The following is a 19105-nucleotide window of genomic DNA, read 5'->3' on the forward strand; positions in this document are numbered from 1 at the left end:
CATGGTTCTCTTTTTTTTGCAGGCCTCATTGTTGGCAAGGACATCGATAAGAGGCTGACATTCATTTCTGTTCTAACCAGCTACTTTATAACTGTGAATAGTAACTATGCATATTTGTTGCTCAGCAAAACCAAGGAACAAGAGCTATGGCAGTTGAAAAAGTCTGTCTGATTCCAGGGTATTTTTCCTGGGTTTCATCATCAGGGACCTTCTCCTTTTCATCTCATCAACAGTGTGGTACCTTTTACCATTCAGTAAAGATTAAGGACATGTTCTTTGGTCAGCAACCAGAACTTAAAATCTGCTGGAATAAGGTCAGAGACCATTTCAATTACAGCTGAGGAAAATGAAATTTCCATTTTATTTGGTGCCTTGTACAGGGAGCACACTAACTCTTAACAGAAAGGTCTGAGTGAAAAGAGATTGAGTTCGTCTAATAGAAACTCATGGTTATGGCGAGTGACCCAACGTGATTAGAGGGGGCAAGAGCCACACAGGAACTCATGACGGGCTATACCATGTTGCGGAATGGGGGAGTGGGGAATGGAGGTCAAACCTGTATGTTACGGTGGTCCAACCGGATCCGACTCACGTGGCTCAGTTTCACGCTCTTCATCATTCTGGTTTTCTTCCCCCTTATTGCTCACTATTATCTCACCACTCTGGATGAGGCTGATGAGGCAGGCAAGCGGATTTTTGGCCCAAGGGCTGGTAATGAACTATGCGAGGTAAAGCATGTGCTGGATCTTTGCCGGATTCGTGAGTCTGTAAGCGAAGAGCTCTTGCAGCTGGAAGCCAAGCGGCAAGAGCTGAACAGTGAAATTGCCAAGCTGAATCTGAAGATTGAAGCCTGTAAGAAGAGCATTGAGAATGCCAAGCAGGACTTGCTTCAGCTCAAGAATGTCATTAGCCAGACTGAGCATTCTTACAAAGAGCTGATGGCTCAAAATCAGCCCAAACTTTCTTTGCCTATCCGATTGCTTCCAGAGAAGGATGATGCCGGTCTTCCTCCCCCAAAGGTCATACGGGGATGCCGGCTGCACAATTGTTTCGATTATTCTCGCTGTCCTCTCACCTCTGGTTTTCCAGTCTATGTATATGACAGTGACCAGTTTGCCTTTGGCAGCTACCTGGATCCTTTGGTCAAGCAGGCTTTTCAGGCTACAGCACGAGCCAGTGTTTATGTTACAGAAAATGCGGACATTGCCTGCCTTTATGTGATATTAGTGGGAGAAATACAGGAGCCAGTAGTGCTTCGGCCTGCTGAACTTGAGAAGCAGCTCTATTCTCTACCACATTGGCGGACAGATGGACACAACCATGTCATCATCAATCTGTCGCGGAAGTCAGATACACAGAATTTACTATATAACGTCAGTACAGGCCGGGCCATGGTGGCCCAGTCTACTTTCTATGCTGCCCAGTACAGACCTGGATTTGACTTGGTAGTGTCACCACTAGTCCATGCCATGTCAGAGCCCAACTTCATGGAAATCCCACCACAGGTGCCAGTTAAGCGGAAATATCTTTTCACCTTCCAGGGTGAGAAGATTGAATCACTGAGATCCAGCCTTCAGGAGGCCCGCTCCTTTGAAGAAGAAATGGAGGGTGACCCTCCAGCCGACTATGATGATCGTATCATTGCCACCTTAAAGGCTGTACAGGACAGCAAGCTAGATCAGGTCCTGGTAGAATTTACCTGCAAAAACCAGCCTAAACCCAGTCTGCCTACTGAGTGGGCACTGTGTGGGGAGCGTGAGGACCGCTTAGAATTACTGAAGCTTTCCACCTTTGCCCTCATTATCACTCCTGGGGACCCTCACTTGGTTATTTCATCTGGGTGTGCAACACGGCTCTTTGAAGCCCTGGAAGTTGGTGCTGTCCCAGTTGTGCTGGGGGAGCAAGTCCAGCTTCCCTACCAGGACATGCTGCAGTGGAATGAGGCAGCCCTGGTGGTGCCCAAGCCACGTGTTACCGAGGTTCATTTTCTGTTACGAAGCCTCTCAGATAGTGATCTGCTGGCTATGAGGCGGCAAGGCCGCTTTCTCTGGGAGACGTACTTCTCAACCGCTGACAGTATTTTTAATACCGTGCTGGCTATGATTAGGACTCGCATACAGATCCCAGCTGCTCCCATCCGGGAAGAGGCGGCAGCTGAGATCCCCCATCGTTCAGGCAAGGCGGCTGGAACGGACCCTAACATGGCCGACAATGGGGATCTGGACCTGGGGCCAGTGGAAACGGAGCCGCCTTATGCCTCACCCAAATACCTCCGCAACTTTACTTTGACTGTCACTGATTTGTACCGCAGCTGGAACTCTGCTCCAGGGCCTTTCCATCTGTTCCCCCACACACCCTTTGACCCTGTGTTGCCCTCAGAGGCCAAATTCTTGGGCTCAGGGACTGGATTTCGGCCTATTGGTGGTGGAGCTGGGGGTTCTGGCAAGGAGTTTCAGGCGGCACTTGGAGGCAACGTTCCACGAGAGCAGTTCACGGTGGTGATGTTGACTTATGAGAGGGAGGAAGTGCTTATGAACTCTTTAGAGAGACTGAATGGCCTCCCTTACCTGAACAAGGTCGTGGTGGTATGGAATTCTCCCAAGCTACCGTCAGAGGACCTTCTGTGGCCCGACATTGGCGTCCCCATTATGGTAATAGAAAAAAGCAGTTTGTTTTACTGCATGAGATAGCATTTTATTCCTTAATCCTTTTTCCAAATATATATAAAGTGTATCTTTATAGATACACTTTTTCCCCCCCATACAGATTTCCTTTCCCCATGGAATTTCTGCTTGCTTCTTTTTCAGTCCTTTCAGGCCTTGCCAGTTCCATTTCTGCTACTCACTTCCTCTAAATCTCCTAAGACTCTCCAAAACTGAAATCCATACTGGCCTCATGAAGGTTTACAAAAGCCCTTCAGTTACCCCATTGATGTTTTCTGTGTCATAACAAACATGTTGATGAGAACGATGATGACAGAGCTATTAGTAAGCACCTGTGATTTCAGGGTTTATAGAATTTAGGATTTATAGAACTTACATTACATTATTATGGTCTCTTCACTTTATGGAAACTAAGGCTTCGAGAGATTAACTGTTCTGCCCAAGGTCATGATTAATAAAGGACAAGCTGAGCTTTAGTGTCTGATTCCAGAAGCTGCATTTTTAATCACCTTCCCGTTTTAGCAGGAAGACCCATTTCTTTATCAGGATATTATAGAAGTCTTTTGAAGGATTAGAGTTGGGGGTTTGAAATATTTGGGAGTTGGAGATCCTGCACCTTTTCTATGGTCTCTTACAGGTTCTTTCTCAGATTCTTTACTTTATCTGTTGTGACTTGGATGCTGTATTTTACAGGAAAAATAATAATCTGTTATGTAGAATAGGGCTTTAGTTCTGAGTACTTTGTTTATCCACCTTCTGACATAAATTTGGCCTTAGCAGATTACCCATTTATCTTAAATGTGAGGCCTTAGAGCAAGTCATAAGCAAACAAAGTTCCAACTACTTACCCCGTGGCATAGACTTTCCAGAAAAAGGTAGCAAAGATAGGCAAAAGTTCTGGTGGGCCATCCATTGCCAAAAGCTTGCTTAAGAAAATTAGTGTAGTTTTTAGGAAGAACTTGTCCGAAGGGGAATGTTTGGACTAGACCAGTGTTTTGAAAATTTATATCAAGAAACTAATTCATGTGAAGTATTTTCTAAGCAGCAGCATGGTATAATGTTAGGATAGTATGAGTTTTGGATTAATATAGACCTGGGATTAAGTAGTCCTTTTGGATCTTTGATGAGTTAATTAACTTCTTTGACTTATGGATTAAACAGAAAAATAAAATAATACAAGTAAGGAATCTAGAAAGATGCCTAATAATTTTTTGATTCCTACTTACCCTTTCATGTCCAAGAAGATGGGAGGCAGTATGGATATCTGTCTATGTTGTGGACAGGGTTAACTCACTTCACTGATAAAGGCTTCTTGTATCCTCTGCATAACAGCTCTTACTACTTGCTTTCTCCTGTACAAATCTTTAAAATTGTCTTTCTTATTACTGCTGCTATGTGCTTACCGCCACTGCTCATATGTTCTTTTATTTAGTTGAATTTATACTCTGAGGCTCTTCAAAGACTGTGTAGTGTTCTAAAAACTTTTGATCCCAGAATTTATCTTGTATATTAAGAAAAGTGTTATAAATAGGGAGATTTCTTTATAAGATTTCTTTCCAAATAAATTTCACTTTTTTCTTTCTCAGTTACAGCTTCTTAAATGTCATTGAAATTAAAAAGAAAAAAAAGCATTTGTTCTGTGAAAGGTGGATGCTGCTCAAATAGAATAAATAAAGCAGCCTTTGTTTTCCTTTTTTCCTGAGTTTTCTTTGAATTTGATAGGGTTGTAGAGAAGCTGATGCCACCCTGTTAACAATGACTGAAATTAGTTAGAGAACTTACCAGAACTAATCCTCTCTTTTAGCTCTGGTGGGAAATAAGTACTCCTCTTTGATTACTGGGCAGCTCATTGCAATAATACAATGCCTAGTTGGAAAGTGCCAGAAACTTTCCAAATGGGGGGCCATTCTGAATAGCTTGCCCATACTTATGATACCAGTTTTTTTCCTAGTTCTTCTGAAAAGGAGGAAACATTTTTAAGCTGGAGAATTCACTGTGTTCTCTAAATATTTTGCCTGTTCTTTCTGTTTAAGAGACGCAGGTTTTCTGGGGGGCAGTGGTTGAATTGCTGACCTCTTGGGCACAGAGCCAACACTACCAGGTATCAAGACTAGGAGGGACTGGCAGCTCTCTCTCTCCCCTGTGGAGAAATGGCACCGTTATGAGACGTTGCAGAGTAGTTTTCCTACCCAGGATGCAGATGTACCCAATTCATTATGTTATAATTAACGGGTCTTTATAAAATTAGCAGTAGGGTGGTTCCCAGGCAATCTGTCAGATTCCAATCCTTAAGGGAAAATGATTTCAAATCAGCATATTTGAATTAATCTAGGAACCCACACATATCATTTCAGAAATTGAGGGGCAATTTTATGCTTCCCTTGTGCTCAGGTTCTCACCTAAGCATTAGGCATAAATGGTAAATATTTGTGGGCTATGAAATGTATTGAGCACTAGGTTTTTGAGTAGAGAGGGATTGTCTTAGGGGTGCCTTCTGGGATTTGTCAAATTCCTCATACTTGTCTATTATTTAGATGACAAAGGGGAAACTACATTGGATCCGGCTTAAAGCAAATGTGATCTTTACCACCATCCTTTGACACTCTCGCCCCAAAAGATTTAATTCTCTTCAGTTCAAATGGGAAAGGGCCTGGGCAAGGTGACTAGACTCCACCCAGAGAGATGGGGCAAGTGCCACTAGTTGAAGTAGCTGACTTGTCAGAATGGGGCGGGGCTGCTGAACAGAGGTGGTGGTGGTGGGTGACTGCTCTGTCTCTTGCCTGTTTTGTAAACAGTTGAATCAGGTTCATTAGCTCTGGAAGCTTAATAACTAAGAATGTCTAATGGAAGTGGAGAGTAGTATTAATTTTTTTTTTAATTTGAGAGAGAGAGAGGGAGTGCAAGTGGAAGAGAATGGCAGAGGGAGAGAGAGAGAATCTCAAGCAGGCTCCACACTGAGTGCAGAGCCCGATGTAGGGCTCAGTCTCAGGAACTGTGAGAACATGACCTGAGCCAAAATCAAGTCTGACACTCAATGGACCCAGCCATCCAGGTGCCCTGTGTGGGGAATAAGTATTATGTCAAAGGATTTGAAAGCTAGTCCTTTGAGAAAAACTCCCTACTGGGTTGGGGACCAATGCGTCAACCATGCATCTTAAAGATGTTCCACTGTTTTCAGGTCTCCCTTGTTTCTGATGGTATGTCAGTGGTCTTCAAATTTTTGTTTTCCTATATGGAGCATGTTCTTTTCCTCTGACTGCTTTCAAGACTTTATATTTAGTTTTCAGTGCTTTGAGTATGATATGCCTTGGCATGGTTTTCTTCTATTTGTGTTCTGACTGGGGTTCACTAAGCTTCTTAAATCTGTCAATTTATTTTTTCTTCATATATTGGAAAATTTTTATGTCACTATCTATTCAGGTATATTTTTCTGCCCCATTCTTTTCCTCCTTTCCTTTGGGGGCTTCATTATATGTATATTAGACATTTAAAAATATTTATTTATTTTGAGAGAGTGAGAGAGCATGCATACGCATGCTGGGGAGAGGCAGAGAGAGAGAGGGAGGGAGGGAGGGAGAGAGAGAGAGAGAGAGATTGAGAGAGATTGAGAGAGAGAGAGAATGAATGAATCCCAAGCAGGCTTTGCACTGTTGGTGCAGAGTCCGATATGGGGCTTGATCTCATGAATTATGAGATGATAACCTGAACTGAAATCAAGAGTCAGATGTTCAGTCGACTGAGCCACCCAGATGCCCTGTGAATATTAGACATTTTGATTCCATCCCACAGTTCTTAGTGTCTCTATTCATTTTTTTAATCTTTTTTTCTGTTTGCAATTTTGATAATTTCTCTTGATTTATCATCATGTTCACAAACTTTTGTGTCATCTCTACACTTAAGGTCATCCAGTCAATTTTAATTTTTTTTTTTCAACGTTTATTTATTTTTGGGACAGAGAGAGACAGAGCATGAACGGGGGAGGGGCAGAGAGAGAGGGAGACACAGAATCGGAAACAGGCTCCAGGCTCTGAGCCATCAGCCCAGAGCCTGACGCAGGGCTCAAACTCACGGACCGCGAGATCGTGACCTGGCTGAAGTCCGACGCTTAACAGACTGCGCCACCCAGGCGCCCCCATCCAGTCAATTTTAAATTGCAAGTATTATATTTTCCAGTTCCAGAATATCCATGTTTTTAAAGTAATAGTTTCCATTTCCCTGATGAGATTTCCTCCCTTTTTTTTTTCCATTCTGAGTACATTTTATTGAGCATAGTTATAATAGCTACTTTAACACCTTTGCTGATTCCAACATTTGGGGTTTTGCTTTCATTGATTTTTCTTTTTTCTTGAAGGTCATGTTTTTCTGGTTCTTGGTACGTCGCACAGTTTTGTATTAAATTCTGTACATTGTGAATATTACATTGTGAAGACTGGATTTTGTTTTATTTCTCTGTGAAGTATTGATACTTTAGTTTTCACAGGCAGTTTATTTGGTTGGACTCAAATGGCAAGTTCCGTCTCTTGAGTGAGTGGCAACTCAAATGTTAGTTCAATCTTTTTATCTTTTATTAGTCTGCTTACAGATAGTACCAAGCATGCATGCATGCTTGTCCATGGTAAGGATTCTAGATTTTATTAGAAGTATGTTAGGATGCCATTGGAGGGTTTTGAGCAAAGGGTAATATGTGTTGGACTATGGGGAAAAGAGCAGAAGAAACAGTTCAGAGGCTATTATTGCAGAAGCCTAGGTGAGAGGTGTTGGAAACTTGGACCAGAGCAGCAGTGGTAGAGAGGGTCAGCTAAGCATATCACATCTCCCTACTAGAATCCAAGGTCTCTGTGGAAGTGTTAAGACCAGAATGTGCCCATTTTTCCAAATGAAAACTATATAGAGAGATACGAGATTGTTTTTCACTGCCATTTTCCCTCCCTCCCAGCCCTTAATAGTAAAACTGTAAAAGGAGAACCCCATTTTGGAAACCTAATGTCATGCCAGAGTAGTTATTGTCATGTCAGTCATCATGGTCAACTAAGGGAACAAGAAGGAAGACTAGAAGAGAACTCAGTGTCATTAATAATCAGGCTTGGACCTCTGCCAGTCAGGCTGTTAAAGGCTTTACTTCTGGCTAGACCTCAGGCAACAGTAGAGATAATAATAAAGGCTATTCCTTATAAAGTTGATACACATTGTTTTTTATCTGTGTCCACTCTCCTTTAAAAAATATTACTTGAGGGGTGCCTCAGTGGCTCAGTTGGTTGATTTTAGCTCAGGTCTTGATCTTAGGGTTGTAAGATCAAGCCCTGAGTTGGGCTCTGCAAGTAATATTTATGTTACATGAATAGATCAGATGATATTTTCCTAAAATTGTGATTTCTAAGCAAAACTAACAGGAAAAATCTTGTCCAGTTTTTCTAGGTCTAAGATTGTACAAAGTCTGGTAGACTTCACTAGGTTTAGCATCTCTGGTTTTTTTCTTTGACATTATTTAATAACTTGGTGATTATAGCTATGGCTCTCTTTTTTCTGTTTGAGAAGAGGCTACGTGGCCGTGAAGGAGAATTCTATAAAACAGAGCTACCAGAAATCAGAAATTATAGCAAAAATTATAAATGTGTAATATAAAGGAATTGCTGAAAAGTCATGTTGCATAAATGATTTCTTAATTGCTACAAATCAATTCTTTAGGGAATGTCTCCTCCTCTTAGTGTATTTGTACTCTTTACTAATAATTCAAAGTAAGGAATCTGAGACTGAGAGAATTTTATTGTTTTGGGTCACTCAACCAATTAATACCCAAATTAGAACTTAGGTCTTAGGACTTCTGACCATGGTCAGTGCATGTTTTTCTTTTTTACCAAATCTAAATTTCTTGAAAAGACACAGCTTACATGCATAAATAAAATGTTTACAAAGTAAAATAGGAGGAGATTGTATTAATCTTATGTGATAATAATTGCTAACAAGTTTTGAGCATTTTCTATGTGCTCTGTCAGCACTGTGTTGTCCTCTTGATATGCATTCTCTTGTTTAAAAACTATTTATATATTTTGAGAGAAAGCAAGAGAGTGTGGGCACATGAGCGGTGGAGGGGCAGAGAACCAGGGAAAGAGAGAATTGCAAGCAGGCTTTGCACTGTCAGCATGGAGCCCGACTCAGGGCTCCATCTAAGAACCCGTGAAATTACGACCTGAGCCGAAATCAAGAGTTGGACCCTTAGCCGACTGAGCCACCCAGACACCCCTGCATTCTCTCATTTGATGGTGAACCTCTAACCTATGCTATTTGACCTACAGTTTTATAGGGATCATGTACAACTTCTTTTATGAATTAAAACAGACTTATCTCATAACCTAAAATATAACCTAAAATCAAAACCTAAATTGTTTTTTAATACTGCATCAGACCCAAATTTAAAGTAAGTTATAAATAGAAAAGTAGTTCACTGTGTTCACCTTCTTATTCCTTTCCCTTTCTTTTCATTACCTAACTTTCCCTACTACTTAATGTTTACTGAATGAATGAGTCCCTTGAAAAATCAAGATATTTTAATGCTCCTTGGTCTCTCTCTATTGATTACCTCTCCACCCTAGTCACCTCAAGCTGTTTCACATGGGTCCTTGTCTCAAAAGCAGGTATACAGGACTATGAACTTCCTTTTGTACCTCATTTTCTTAATTCCTGAGCTCTGTGATGGGTTACTTCTTTTTAAAACTTTTTAAATTTTTTAAATATATTTTTTTTTAATTTTTTTTTTTTAACATTTATTTTTGAGACAGAGACAGAGCATGAATGGGGGAGGGTCAGAGAGAGGGAGACACAGAATCCGAAACAGGCTCCAGGCTCTGAGCTGTCAGCACAGAGCCCGACGCGGGGCTCGAACTCACGGACCGCGAGATCGTGACCTGAGCTGAAGTCGGCCGCTTAACCGACTGAGCCACCCAGGCGCCCCATAAATATATTTTTTAATGTCTATTTTTGAGAGAGAGAGCATGAGCGGGGTCGGGGCAGAGAGAGAGGGAGACACAGAATCTGAAGCAGGCTCTGGGCTCTGAGCCGTCAGCACAGAGCCCGGCACGGGGCTTGAACCCGTGAAGTGTGAGAGCATGACCTGAGCTGAAGTCAGAAACTCAACTGACTGAGCCCCCCAGGCGTTCTGGGTTACTTTTTTAAGTTAGAGGAAAGGGGAGGATGGAGGACAAAAGCTAATTGCTGTTTACCGTATTGCCTGTATGGTGACTTGACATAAAGCTCATTTTCAGAAATGGATTCATTACAGAAGTGTATCACACATGTGTATGTGTTTGAGACTGAAGACTGTTGACTTTGGCGAGGCAAAATTTTATCTTAAGGAGAGAAAGGAGAACATTTTAAGTGTATTTAAATTGCTGAATTTAATAGGTGGCATTATGTGTTTGTATGGTGCTTTATATTTTCCACATATATTTTCTAATTTTATTACTTGTCAAGTATGTTTTACCTTTTTGTGTTCCCTGTTCTTGGTCTACTTTATGACTTGGGTTCATACACTTAATTTTTTCATGCCCTATTTTTCTTGCTTCCCAACTTCAAAGACCTGCCGATGGCTAGCTGTGAGCTGCTTTTATAAAAGATTCCATATTTAGGTAGTTCTTCCATTTGAATCCAAATTCCTCTGCTGCACTTCAGCAACTGTCACTTACCAAATTGTAGAAATGTTCGATTGTTGCTTGTTAATAGCAATAACTACTTACATTTCCATCCCTTACATATTAAGAGATATTGGCTATCTATTAATTGGGGATCTAACTTATGATAGCTAATTAAATATTTATGATGTAAATTGATACTTTCCTAATTAATGTGAATTTGCTGATTTCTGCCAGGATTTAGAAGCCAAATACCTTATTAGCATACTAGGAGAAAGGATCTTGGTAGAGTAGTAGCTCTTTATCATTCATAAATTCCAGAATTCCTCAAGAACCAACTTAAATGTTATGTGAGGTTACTAATTATTTTTTGATCATGCATGTACTTGCATACATTTGCATACAGTAGGACTCCAGGCCATGACTGCTGTATTGTTCCATTGTGATGGGAAGAAACGTGCAGTGAGCGGAAGTCTAGGCTTTTATGAATGATGGTAGAACTAGTCAGCAGGAGAACTCATGTAGCTTCCCCAGGAAGCATTGTTCATGAAACAAACAAAAAATGAATGTTGGCGTGCATGGCTCCTGACTTGGCAGTTATAGGTTGATGGATTGTTTTGCTCTGGAATACTAGATTAAATGCTAGGAGGTTTTAGTATGTAGAATGTTATAGTTTTGATACATAAAGTTATCAAGTCTTTATTCCATATTCTGAAAATAGAATGGACAGGGCTAAATTAGGGTTTATTTCCTAGTCGTTTGGTTATTTGCTCATTTATAAAATGTGTTGAACACCTACTGTATGCCAGGCACATTGCTTGGTACATTCTGGTCAGTGTCATAACCAGTAATTGACTTAGTAACTTGAGGGTCAGTTTTCATGTCCACGAGTTACCAAGGTAAAATCATTAGGCATGAGAAAATAGCCAGTGTTGAAGAAGCAGGAGCTGTTTTTTAGTTTTAAAAACAAAACAAAACAATGTCAACAAAAATGAGCAACATGACTTACTACTCTGGTTGACTCATTTCTTTCCTTTTCGATCTGCCGTTTCTCAAAAATCTTAGATGCCAATGCTGATCTGATGGATGTCTGCATTACAGATATTTAAGTTTTTTAGTCCTTATGTTTTTGGTGCCAGAATTGATAACAGTAGGTTTGCTGAGCAAAATTTTGTCTAGCTATTAAGCAGTATAGCTTTGAAGCAAAACTGTTAGAAGAAACCTTTTACTCTTTCCTTCTAGTTAATTTTAGTTTGTATTTGCAATGTCTGTAAGTGCAGAAATCTCCTTTTGGTTGTAAGGAAAAGGTAAATTGTTCTTAAATAATGAACTGTATGTGCTGTACTGTCTTCTGAATGTTGACTCTAAGTCAGAGTATCTCCTCAGTGGCACTAATGACATGTAGGGCTGGATAATTCTTTGCTCTGGGTGGTTGTCCCGTGCTTTGTAGTATTTAGCAGCATCCCTGGCCTCTGCTGACCAGATATGAGTAGCTCACCCCGTTCCACTACCAGTTATGACAACCAAGACTGTCCAGCGTCATTGTTTTATATGTTTCTTGGGCAGAATCGCTCATAGTTAAGAATCACTGCTGTAAATTCTTAAAGCAGACTTTTTGACCACAATTGTTTGTGAGCCAACCAGAAATAAGCTGCTGCAGTTCATGATGCTGTATTTCTGTGAATCCTTAAATCTTTCCTTTCATTCTGATGGCTATTGCGTCAGTTCCCTAATCCTGAAAATCTTGCTGCCATCCAGCCCAGAGGGGTTGTGCCAGGATGAGCAAAGGTAGTATGTATACTATATTTCTGGAATCCACAGTAGTTGTTTGTAATGGACTTGCCTCTTACTGGACTGTAATAAGCTTGCTAAAAAATACAGATGTGAAATCTAGGCTAAAACACATTTGGTATTAGATCTTCAGTTCTAAGTCTTCCAAAAGACAAGCAGGTCCTCTTGATTTGGTTTATTTTGTAAATTGGACAAAAATTTTGGATGTGCTCTAGGCATCAAATCATGACTATTTTAGTTTGTGTTGTTTTTAGAGTGAATGAGGTTGTTTATAAGATGGTCACGTTTGGCTGATGAATAAGTTCCATTTTTGCACACAGTATGGGGCTGTATTTAGGAGAGAGGTTCCTCACTTACCTTTGCACAAGTAAGTGGTGGAGTGGGAATGTGAACTCAGGCTTTTCTTTTTAAAAAAAAATTGTCTCTATTTTCTTTTCTTTCTCCCCCCCCCCCCCACCCCCTTTTTAGAAAAAGAGCGTGTGAACTGATGAGAGGGTCAGAGGGGGAGAGAGAGAGAGAGAATCTTGGTCTGGAGCCTGATACAGGCCTTGATCCCATGACCCTAGGGTCATAACTGAGAGTCGGACACTCAACCAAATGAGCCATCTAGGCGCCCCCAGGCTTTTTTGATGGACTCCAAAACCATGCTTTTCCTCTACCAACCCTCTCAAAATTTAATGTGCATAGGAATCACCTGGGATTTTGCAGGTTTCTAACTTGGTAGGCTTGGGGTAGGCCTGTGTTTCAAGAGAGCCCTAGGGGAGGCCCGTGTTGGTGGTGTTTGGCTTACACTTTAACTACTAAAGTTCTGTGCTGTGTTCCTGGATTGCTAATTTTGCTGTAGATAATCTTCCTAGTGTCTAACCTGTAAAACTGATAATCTACAGTTGAATATTCAAGAATTGAGTATTTTTTCTTCATTTTAAGCTGTGTGTATTTGCTGCTAGAATTGAGGGGGAGCTTTGTCCACCTGAGCTGCCAGAATTGCAGTTCTGTATTAAGTGGATGCTAGGTGTGTTAGGAAAGTAAAATGAATGACCAAGAGTGGTTTGTTGGGGGTGGTTGAGCAAACAGCTGCCATAATGCATTGATTCTAAGGTGAACGTTATTTTATATTTTAACATCTCTGAAATTGGGTGTGTCTTAAGGTAGATGACATTTTGTGTTTGCTGAGGTTGGCATTTGGCTCCTGCTACTTCTGACCATTTCCCTGCTCCCTGGGGATGGAGCCCAGCAGCTACTATGGTGAATAGTTGGTCATCTCCCCCTCCCTGCTCGTCTTTACTGCAATCCAGACCTCAGTGCTTTGTTCTGCAACTGCTGAATCTGAGCTTGGGAGACCTGGGCTTGCTTCCAGGGACTTTTTATATGGCCAAACGTGCTGCAGGGCAAGGGGGATTTCTGTGTCTATTGCTTGGCTCTGACATCTGTTTTCTGTAGTAGCAAATCTGATTATATATTATAGATCCTTTCTTGTCTTGACTTGGGAGGAAGTCCTCTGGGGCTGAGGCAAAGTCTTTTAAGACTTTTTAAAGCTCTTTAGTAAAGTAAACATTCTAAGTGATGTTTGGTTTGATGAGATTTATAAATTTAATGTAAGTTTAGCAGAAAAAGACTGATTTGGAGTTAGAAGGCACCAATTAGTGTCTAGCTCTGCCACTTGCCATTTGTCCATGTACAAGGTGAGAGTTGGCCGTATGATCTGTAAGGCCTTTTGATCTCTGAACTAATTGGATTCTAAGTATGTTAGAATGCATTAGTTGAAGTATGAGGACTCTGCTCTAAGAATATAGAAGTGGTTAATTTTGACAAGGGTGTAAGTGACAGGAGGCATGTGAGCTGGGTCCCCAGGGAGAGAATGATTTTGGTAGAAAAAGAGGAGAAAGAGTATTTTAAGCTATGGAGACAGTATTTGTGAGATCACAGGAGTACCTTTGAAAGCATTCATAAAGTTTTAGACCATGGATATAATTCCATGCATCAAGCTAGGTAGAGCTTATTCTCAGTACAAGTAAAAGTTTCTGTTGAAAGTAAGATGACCCTCTCTGTCTTTCTAAAAAGATGATTCCTCAGGAAGTTCCCTTTGTTTCTGGTTTTTGAGAATAAATTGATAGTTTCCCATTAGGTGGATTAATTAGATATAGGTACAATAAAAATAAAATGAGCTATTAAAGTACTGAGTATGGTCATCTTCATATTGGGCAAGGTGAATAACAAAGCTACCACCTACATTGTTAGTAAACTGTGCTTATCTAAGATGTCTAAGTAAAACATTTTCTTTGTAATGTAATTCTGTTTGGGCACTAATCTTTGTTTTATGAAGAAAATACTGCTTTGCATATATGGGTCACTTTGGATAGAGAATCTTTGAATTGGGATTTGCTGTAAATTAACACAGCTGTTAATTTTGCTGAGTTAGGTACCCCTTGAAAGAAAAAGCATCTGTATGTGTAGTCAGTGGGAATTGCAAAGGTGAGGTAATTAACCTCAACTGGATGGGCTCTCCTTTTTTAGGCATCAGAAATGACACAAACTCAAGGGATTTCTGAGTTGGGCTTTAAAATTTATGAGTAAGCCTGGGGATTTCAGAGCTGGGAATTATAATCTCAGTTCTACTCTGCCACCTTGTGTTCTCTTGGGAGAGTTATTTTTAATATCTGTAGACTGTTTATCGTTTATGTAAAATAATCCTCAGCTTTAACTTGTTTCACAAGAAAATTAGTTAGCAAATGAATAAAGCTTAAAATGTGAAATCCTTATACATTTGCTGAATTATAAGATCAGTTTCTGTTCCTGAAAGACATGTACTGGGTTTTATGAGTGGTAGGCAACCTGGCAAGATTATTTAGTAAATTTAGCCACAGTCTCCTTTGACCAGAGGCAGTTTTGGTTTTGCATTCTATAATGCAGCATTGATCATTAGTGTTTTTCCTTCCTCCTTACAGGTGGTCCGGACTGAGAAGAACAGTTTGAACAACCGATTCTTGCCCTGGAATGAAATTGAGACAGAGGCTATCCTGTCTATTGATGATGATGCTCACCTCCGCCATGATGAAATCATGTTTGGGTTTCGGTGAGCAGCAACTTTTTAATCAAGAAACACTTTTGTTTGCAAGTGACAGAAAACCAACTCAGAGGTGGATTAGGCAGCAGAATGAATTTCTTGGCTGATAATAAGTACTCAGAGGTAGTAAGGGCTGACAGGACATAGCTGGATTTTGGGTCTTAGGTGATGTTGAAGAACTCCATTTCTCTTCATCTCTAGGTTTTGCTTTCCTCTTTGTTGCCTGTGATCTCCCATAGGCTCTCCCTTTGAGGGAGGGCAGGGAGATGGATTCTGTGATTGGCTAGATCAGGGTTATCTGCCTGGCCCTGGAGCTGAAACTATATCATCCTCCAGCCACAAACATGGACTGAGTGGAGGCAAGAGATAGTTCCCTAATGGAAATGTGAGGTTTTTGTGTTTGCAGGAATAGCTCCCAGTCAGGCAGAAGCAACATGTTGCTATGTGTTAGGGTAATGGAATGGTGCCAGAATCCTGGGGCTTGAAAGATTTGGGGAAAGATGGGGTTAGGAGCAAAGATCCAAGAGGAAAAAGAGAGGGAGGAGGAGGTGGTTCTTATGATCAAAATGCGTGACATTTTTGAATCCATACTGTGTTCCAGAGACTAGCTGAGCACTTTGTGTGATTTTATCTCATTAATACTGCTCTAAAACTTGACGATGTAAGTTGTACTCCTCTCCATATTACATAGGAGTAAACTGAGATCAAGGAGAGCAAAACCATGATGTTAGAAAGTAAATGGCAGAACTGGAATTCAAATGCAGGTTTGTCTGACTCCAGAATTTCCAGTCAATCACTAAACTATATAGTTTTCTTGAATCTTAGTAGTTCTTACCGGGGTTTATATATCCCAGTTGAAGGATCATTACAGATAAGAGAATGGAGTTCATCAGGGTTATTCAAAGTGTGTCATGGACTAGTATGCAGGCCCATGGACAGTTTATTATGTGTCCACAGTGAAGTAAGTACAAAAATTGAGGGTAGGCCTTAGCAACTTTAAAGCAATTTGACATTTATTGGGACATCCAAGCTTGTGATCATTTTCTTGCAATTCATTTTTGGGTAATGTTTATTGAATACAATTCATAAGTCATACAATTCACTCATTTAAGTGTAATCATTCAACAGTTTTTAGTATATTTACAGAGTTATGGAACCATCACTGTGATCTTTTTAGAAATCTTTTATTACCACTGAAAGAAACCCTGTACCCATTAGTGATCACTTCCCATTTCCCTCCACCTTCTCTAAGCCCTAGGCAATTATTAGTCTATCTGTGCCTCTATAAATTTGCTTATTGTGGATATCGAAAATAAATGGTTCCATATAACATGTGCCATTTTGTAACTGGCTTCTTTCACTTAATAGATTTTAAAAGGTTCACCCATCTGGGGGCGCCTGGGTGGCTCAGTCGACTGGTTAAGCATCCGACTTCAGCTCAGGTCATGATCTCGTGGTTCGTGGGTTTGAGCCCCGTATCGGGCTTTGTGCTGACAGCCTGGAGCCTGCTTCAGATTTTGTGTCCCTCTCTCTCTGTCCCTCCCCCACTTATGTTCTGTCTGTGTGTCTCTCTCTCAAAAATAAATAAACATTAAAAAAAAAAAAAGGTTCACCCATCTGAGCATGTGAGTGTATTTCCTTTTGTATATATGCATTTGGTTGGTCCATTTCTCTGTTGATGGACATTTGGGTCATTTCTGCTTCTCGGTTATTGTGAATAATGCTCTTGTGAAAATTTATTTTATTTTACTTTATTTTTTATTTTTTTTTCCTGTGAAAATTTATGTACAAGTGTTTGTATGAACATTTCCTTTCTCTTAGATATACACATTGGAGTGGAACAGCTAAATCATGTGGTAACTCCAACATTTTGAGGAACTGCTATATTTTTTTCCACAGAGGGTGCACCATTTTATATTGCCGCCAGCAGTATATAAGTGTTCTAATTTCTCCATGTCTTTGATAATACTTGTTGTTTTTCATTTTTTATTTATAGCCATTCTATTGTGTGTGATGTGTGGTATTTCAGTATAGTTTTGATTTACATTTCCCTAATGACTAATGATGTTGAGTATCTTTTTATGTGCCTAATAACCGATTGTAGTGTGTTGGTAATTAGAACATTAGCACATTTAAAGAATAATTCATTAAGGGTAAGGCATACCAAAGCATGACCTATTATAATATGGCACATGAGTTAAACATATTTAGTGCAGGGCAGGTTGAGTATAAGGTTAAGGAACTGATTATGTCCTTTGTTTTTATATGTAAATCAGTAGCATTATTTATAGTCAATATTTTAAAATGCCTAACTTTCAAATATTCACTGAGACCATACCGTCTAAAACTACTGATGCATTGCCCCAAGAATTTATTTAAGCCTTTATCTGAATTTATCTCATACCAGTGCTTCCGTATTGATTTTTCCCCTTATTATTTAATAGCTAATTAACCATATTTTTATGATATATAATTAGCCTTATTTATTATTATTTAATATATAATTGACCATATCATGGTTGGCAGCCCTTAAAACAAATTAGATATGGTACCTTTTGATATCATGTATGTAGCAAATGAGATTCTGTCTTATTAAGGACTAATTGCATTATATTGACTTAAATTAGCCAAATCAGATGATTAAAATATTCAGTTTCTGGGGCGCCTGGGTGGCTCAGTCAGTTGAGCGTCCGACTTCGGCTCAGGTCATGATCTCGCAGTTCGTGAGTTCGAGCCCTGCGTTGGGCTCGGTGCTGACAGCTCAGAGCCTGGAGCCTTCTTCGGATTCTGTGTATCCGTTTCTCTGCCCCTTTCCCGCTCATGCTCTCTCTCTCTCTGTCTCTCAGAAAATGAATAAATGTTAAAAAAAAATAAAAAAAAATTCAGTTTCTTATTCTTTCTGCTGCTATTTCAGGACTAGTAGAAGTAATAGGCATTTGAAGAGATTAATATTTTTAGGAGTATTGGTAGAACATTTGGATATCCTGGTGGTATTTGTTAGTAATTCTTACATTCTGTAAATGTCAAAGTATATAATAAAAACTTCTTGTAGCTTTTTGGGCTAGTAATTTGGAGTCCTTCTTAGGAGATAAATTAGGACAGAGGTAAGACTTGGCTAGGAGATGGCAGAAGGCCACCTAGGAGGCTGTTATATTGTGATAGAAGTTGTGGTTTCTGGTGTATTGGACTAGATTAATTGCTTTCAAACTTAATAGGAGAGGAAGTCTTTTGGAATGAAATCTTTTTGTGTTTTAGGAATTGAAACTCCATGTAAGTGATGAGAGAGTTTTTCAGGCAGTTTAAATCTCTGTTCGGGGGTGAGATGGAGTGGGGATATGGTTGTTCATTGCTTATGAAACCAGAAGCACTTCTACAGCTTGTAGGGTTCTGTAGACGATAAGTACTTTCAGCTCTATGATTTTAGCCTGTGAAATTGGGGAACCAATTTTATTGTCCTACCTTACCTATAAATTTAGGGATTATATAAAAGTTTAGCCTGGAAACATACTGAATTCTGAATTTATTATTTCATGCATTTATGAATCTTTCATTTGTGTAGTCCTATAGACCACTTCTTTTGATGGTACAGGTTTCGGCCTCAGCTGTGCTCAATTCAGGAATTAAGACTGTTGCACCTACTCCAAGCAATAGTCTCCTGTGGTTAAACCAGTGGGCTCCAAGTTTTTTTTAATGGTGTACCCCCTCAGTAAAAGAACAGTTATGTATGCAATATACGTAAATTATATACAAGTCCTACTGTACTAACATATTATGCTCATGTAAAACAAAACTTTTGAGAAAAAATAAAAATAAAAAATAGAAAATAGAACAGAAAAAAATAGAAAATAGCACATAAAAATATAACAACTTTTTTTGGAAATTAAGATTAAAAATAAATAGAAGTAGAAATTGATATTTCTTCCTACTCGTTAGCAGATTGCTGTTCATACCCCATTTTGGAG

The 19105-nt window shown here is 39.8% G+C and overlaps 1 protein-coding gene across 1 annotated transcript in view; it reads left to right on the forward strand.

The window, feature by feature from the left end:
• Positions 1-220: 220 nt before the first annotated feature.
• EXTL3 (exostosin like glycosyltransferase 3) overlaps positions 221-19105 on the forward strand; it is a 34530-nt gene continuing 15645 nt past the window's right edge. The window contains exons 1-2 of the mRNA XM_030312684.1: positions 221-2651; positions 15025-15152. Of these exons, the coding sequence (XP_030168544.1) occupies positions 504-2651; positions 15025-15152 (2276 nt within the window). The 5' untranslated portion in view covers positions 221-503. The remainder of the gene's footprint in view (positions 2652-15024; positions 15153-19105) is intronic.

Source organism: Lynx canadensis, chromosome B1, assembly GCF_007474595.2.
Source record: "Lynx canadensis isolate LIC74 chromosome B1, mLynCan4.pri.v2, whole genome shotgun sequence".
Classification (NCBI taxonomy): Eukaryota; Metazoa; Chordata; class Mammalia; order Carnivora; family Felidae; genus Lynx; species Lynx canadensis.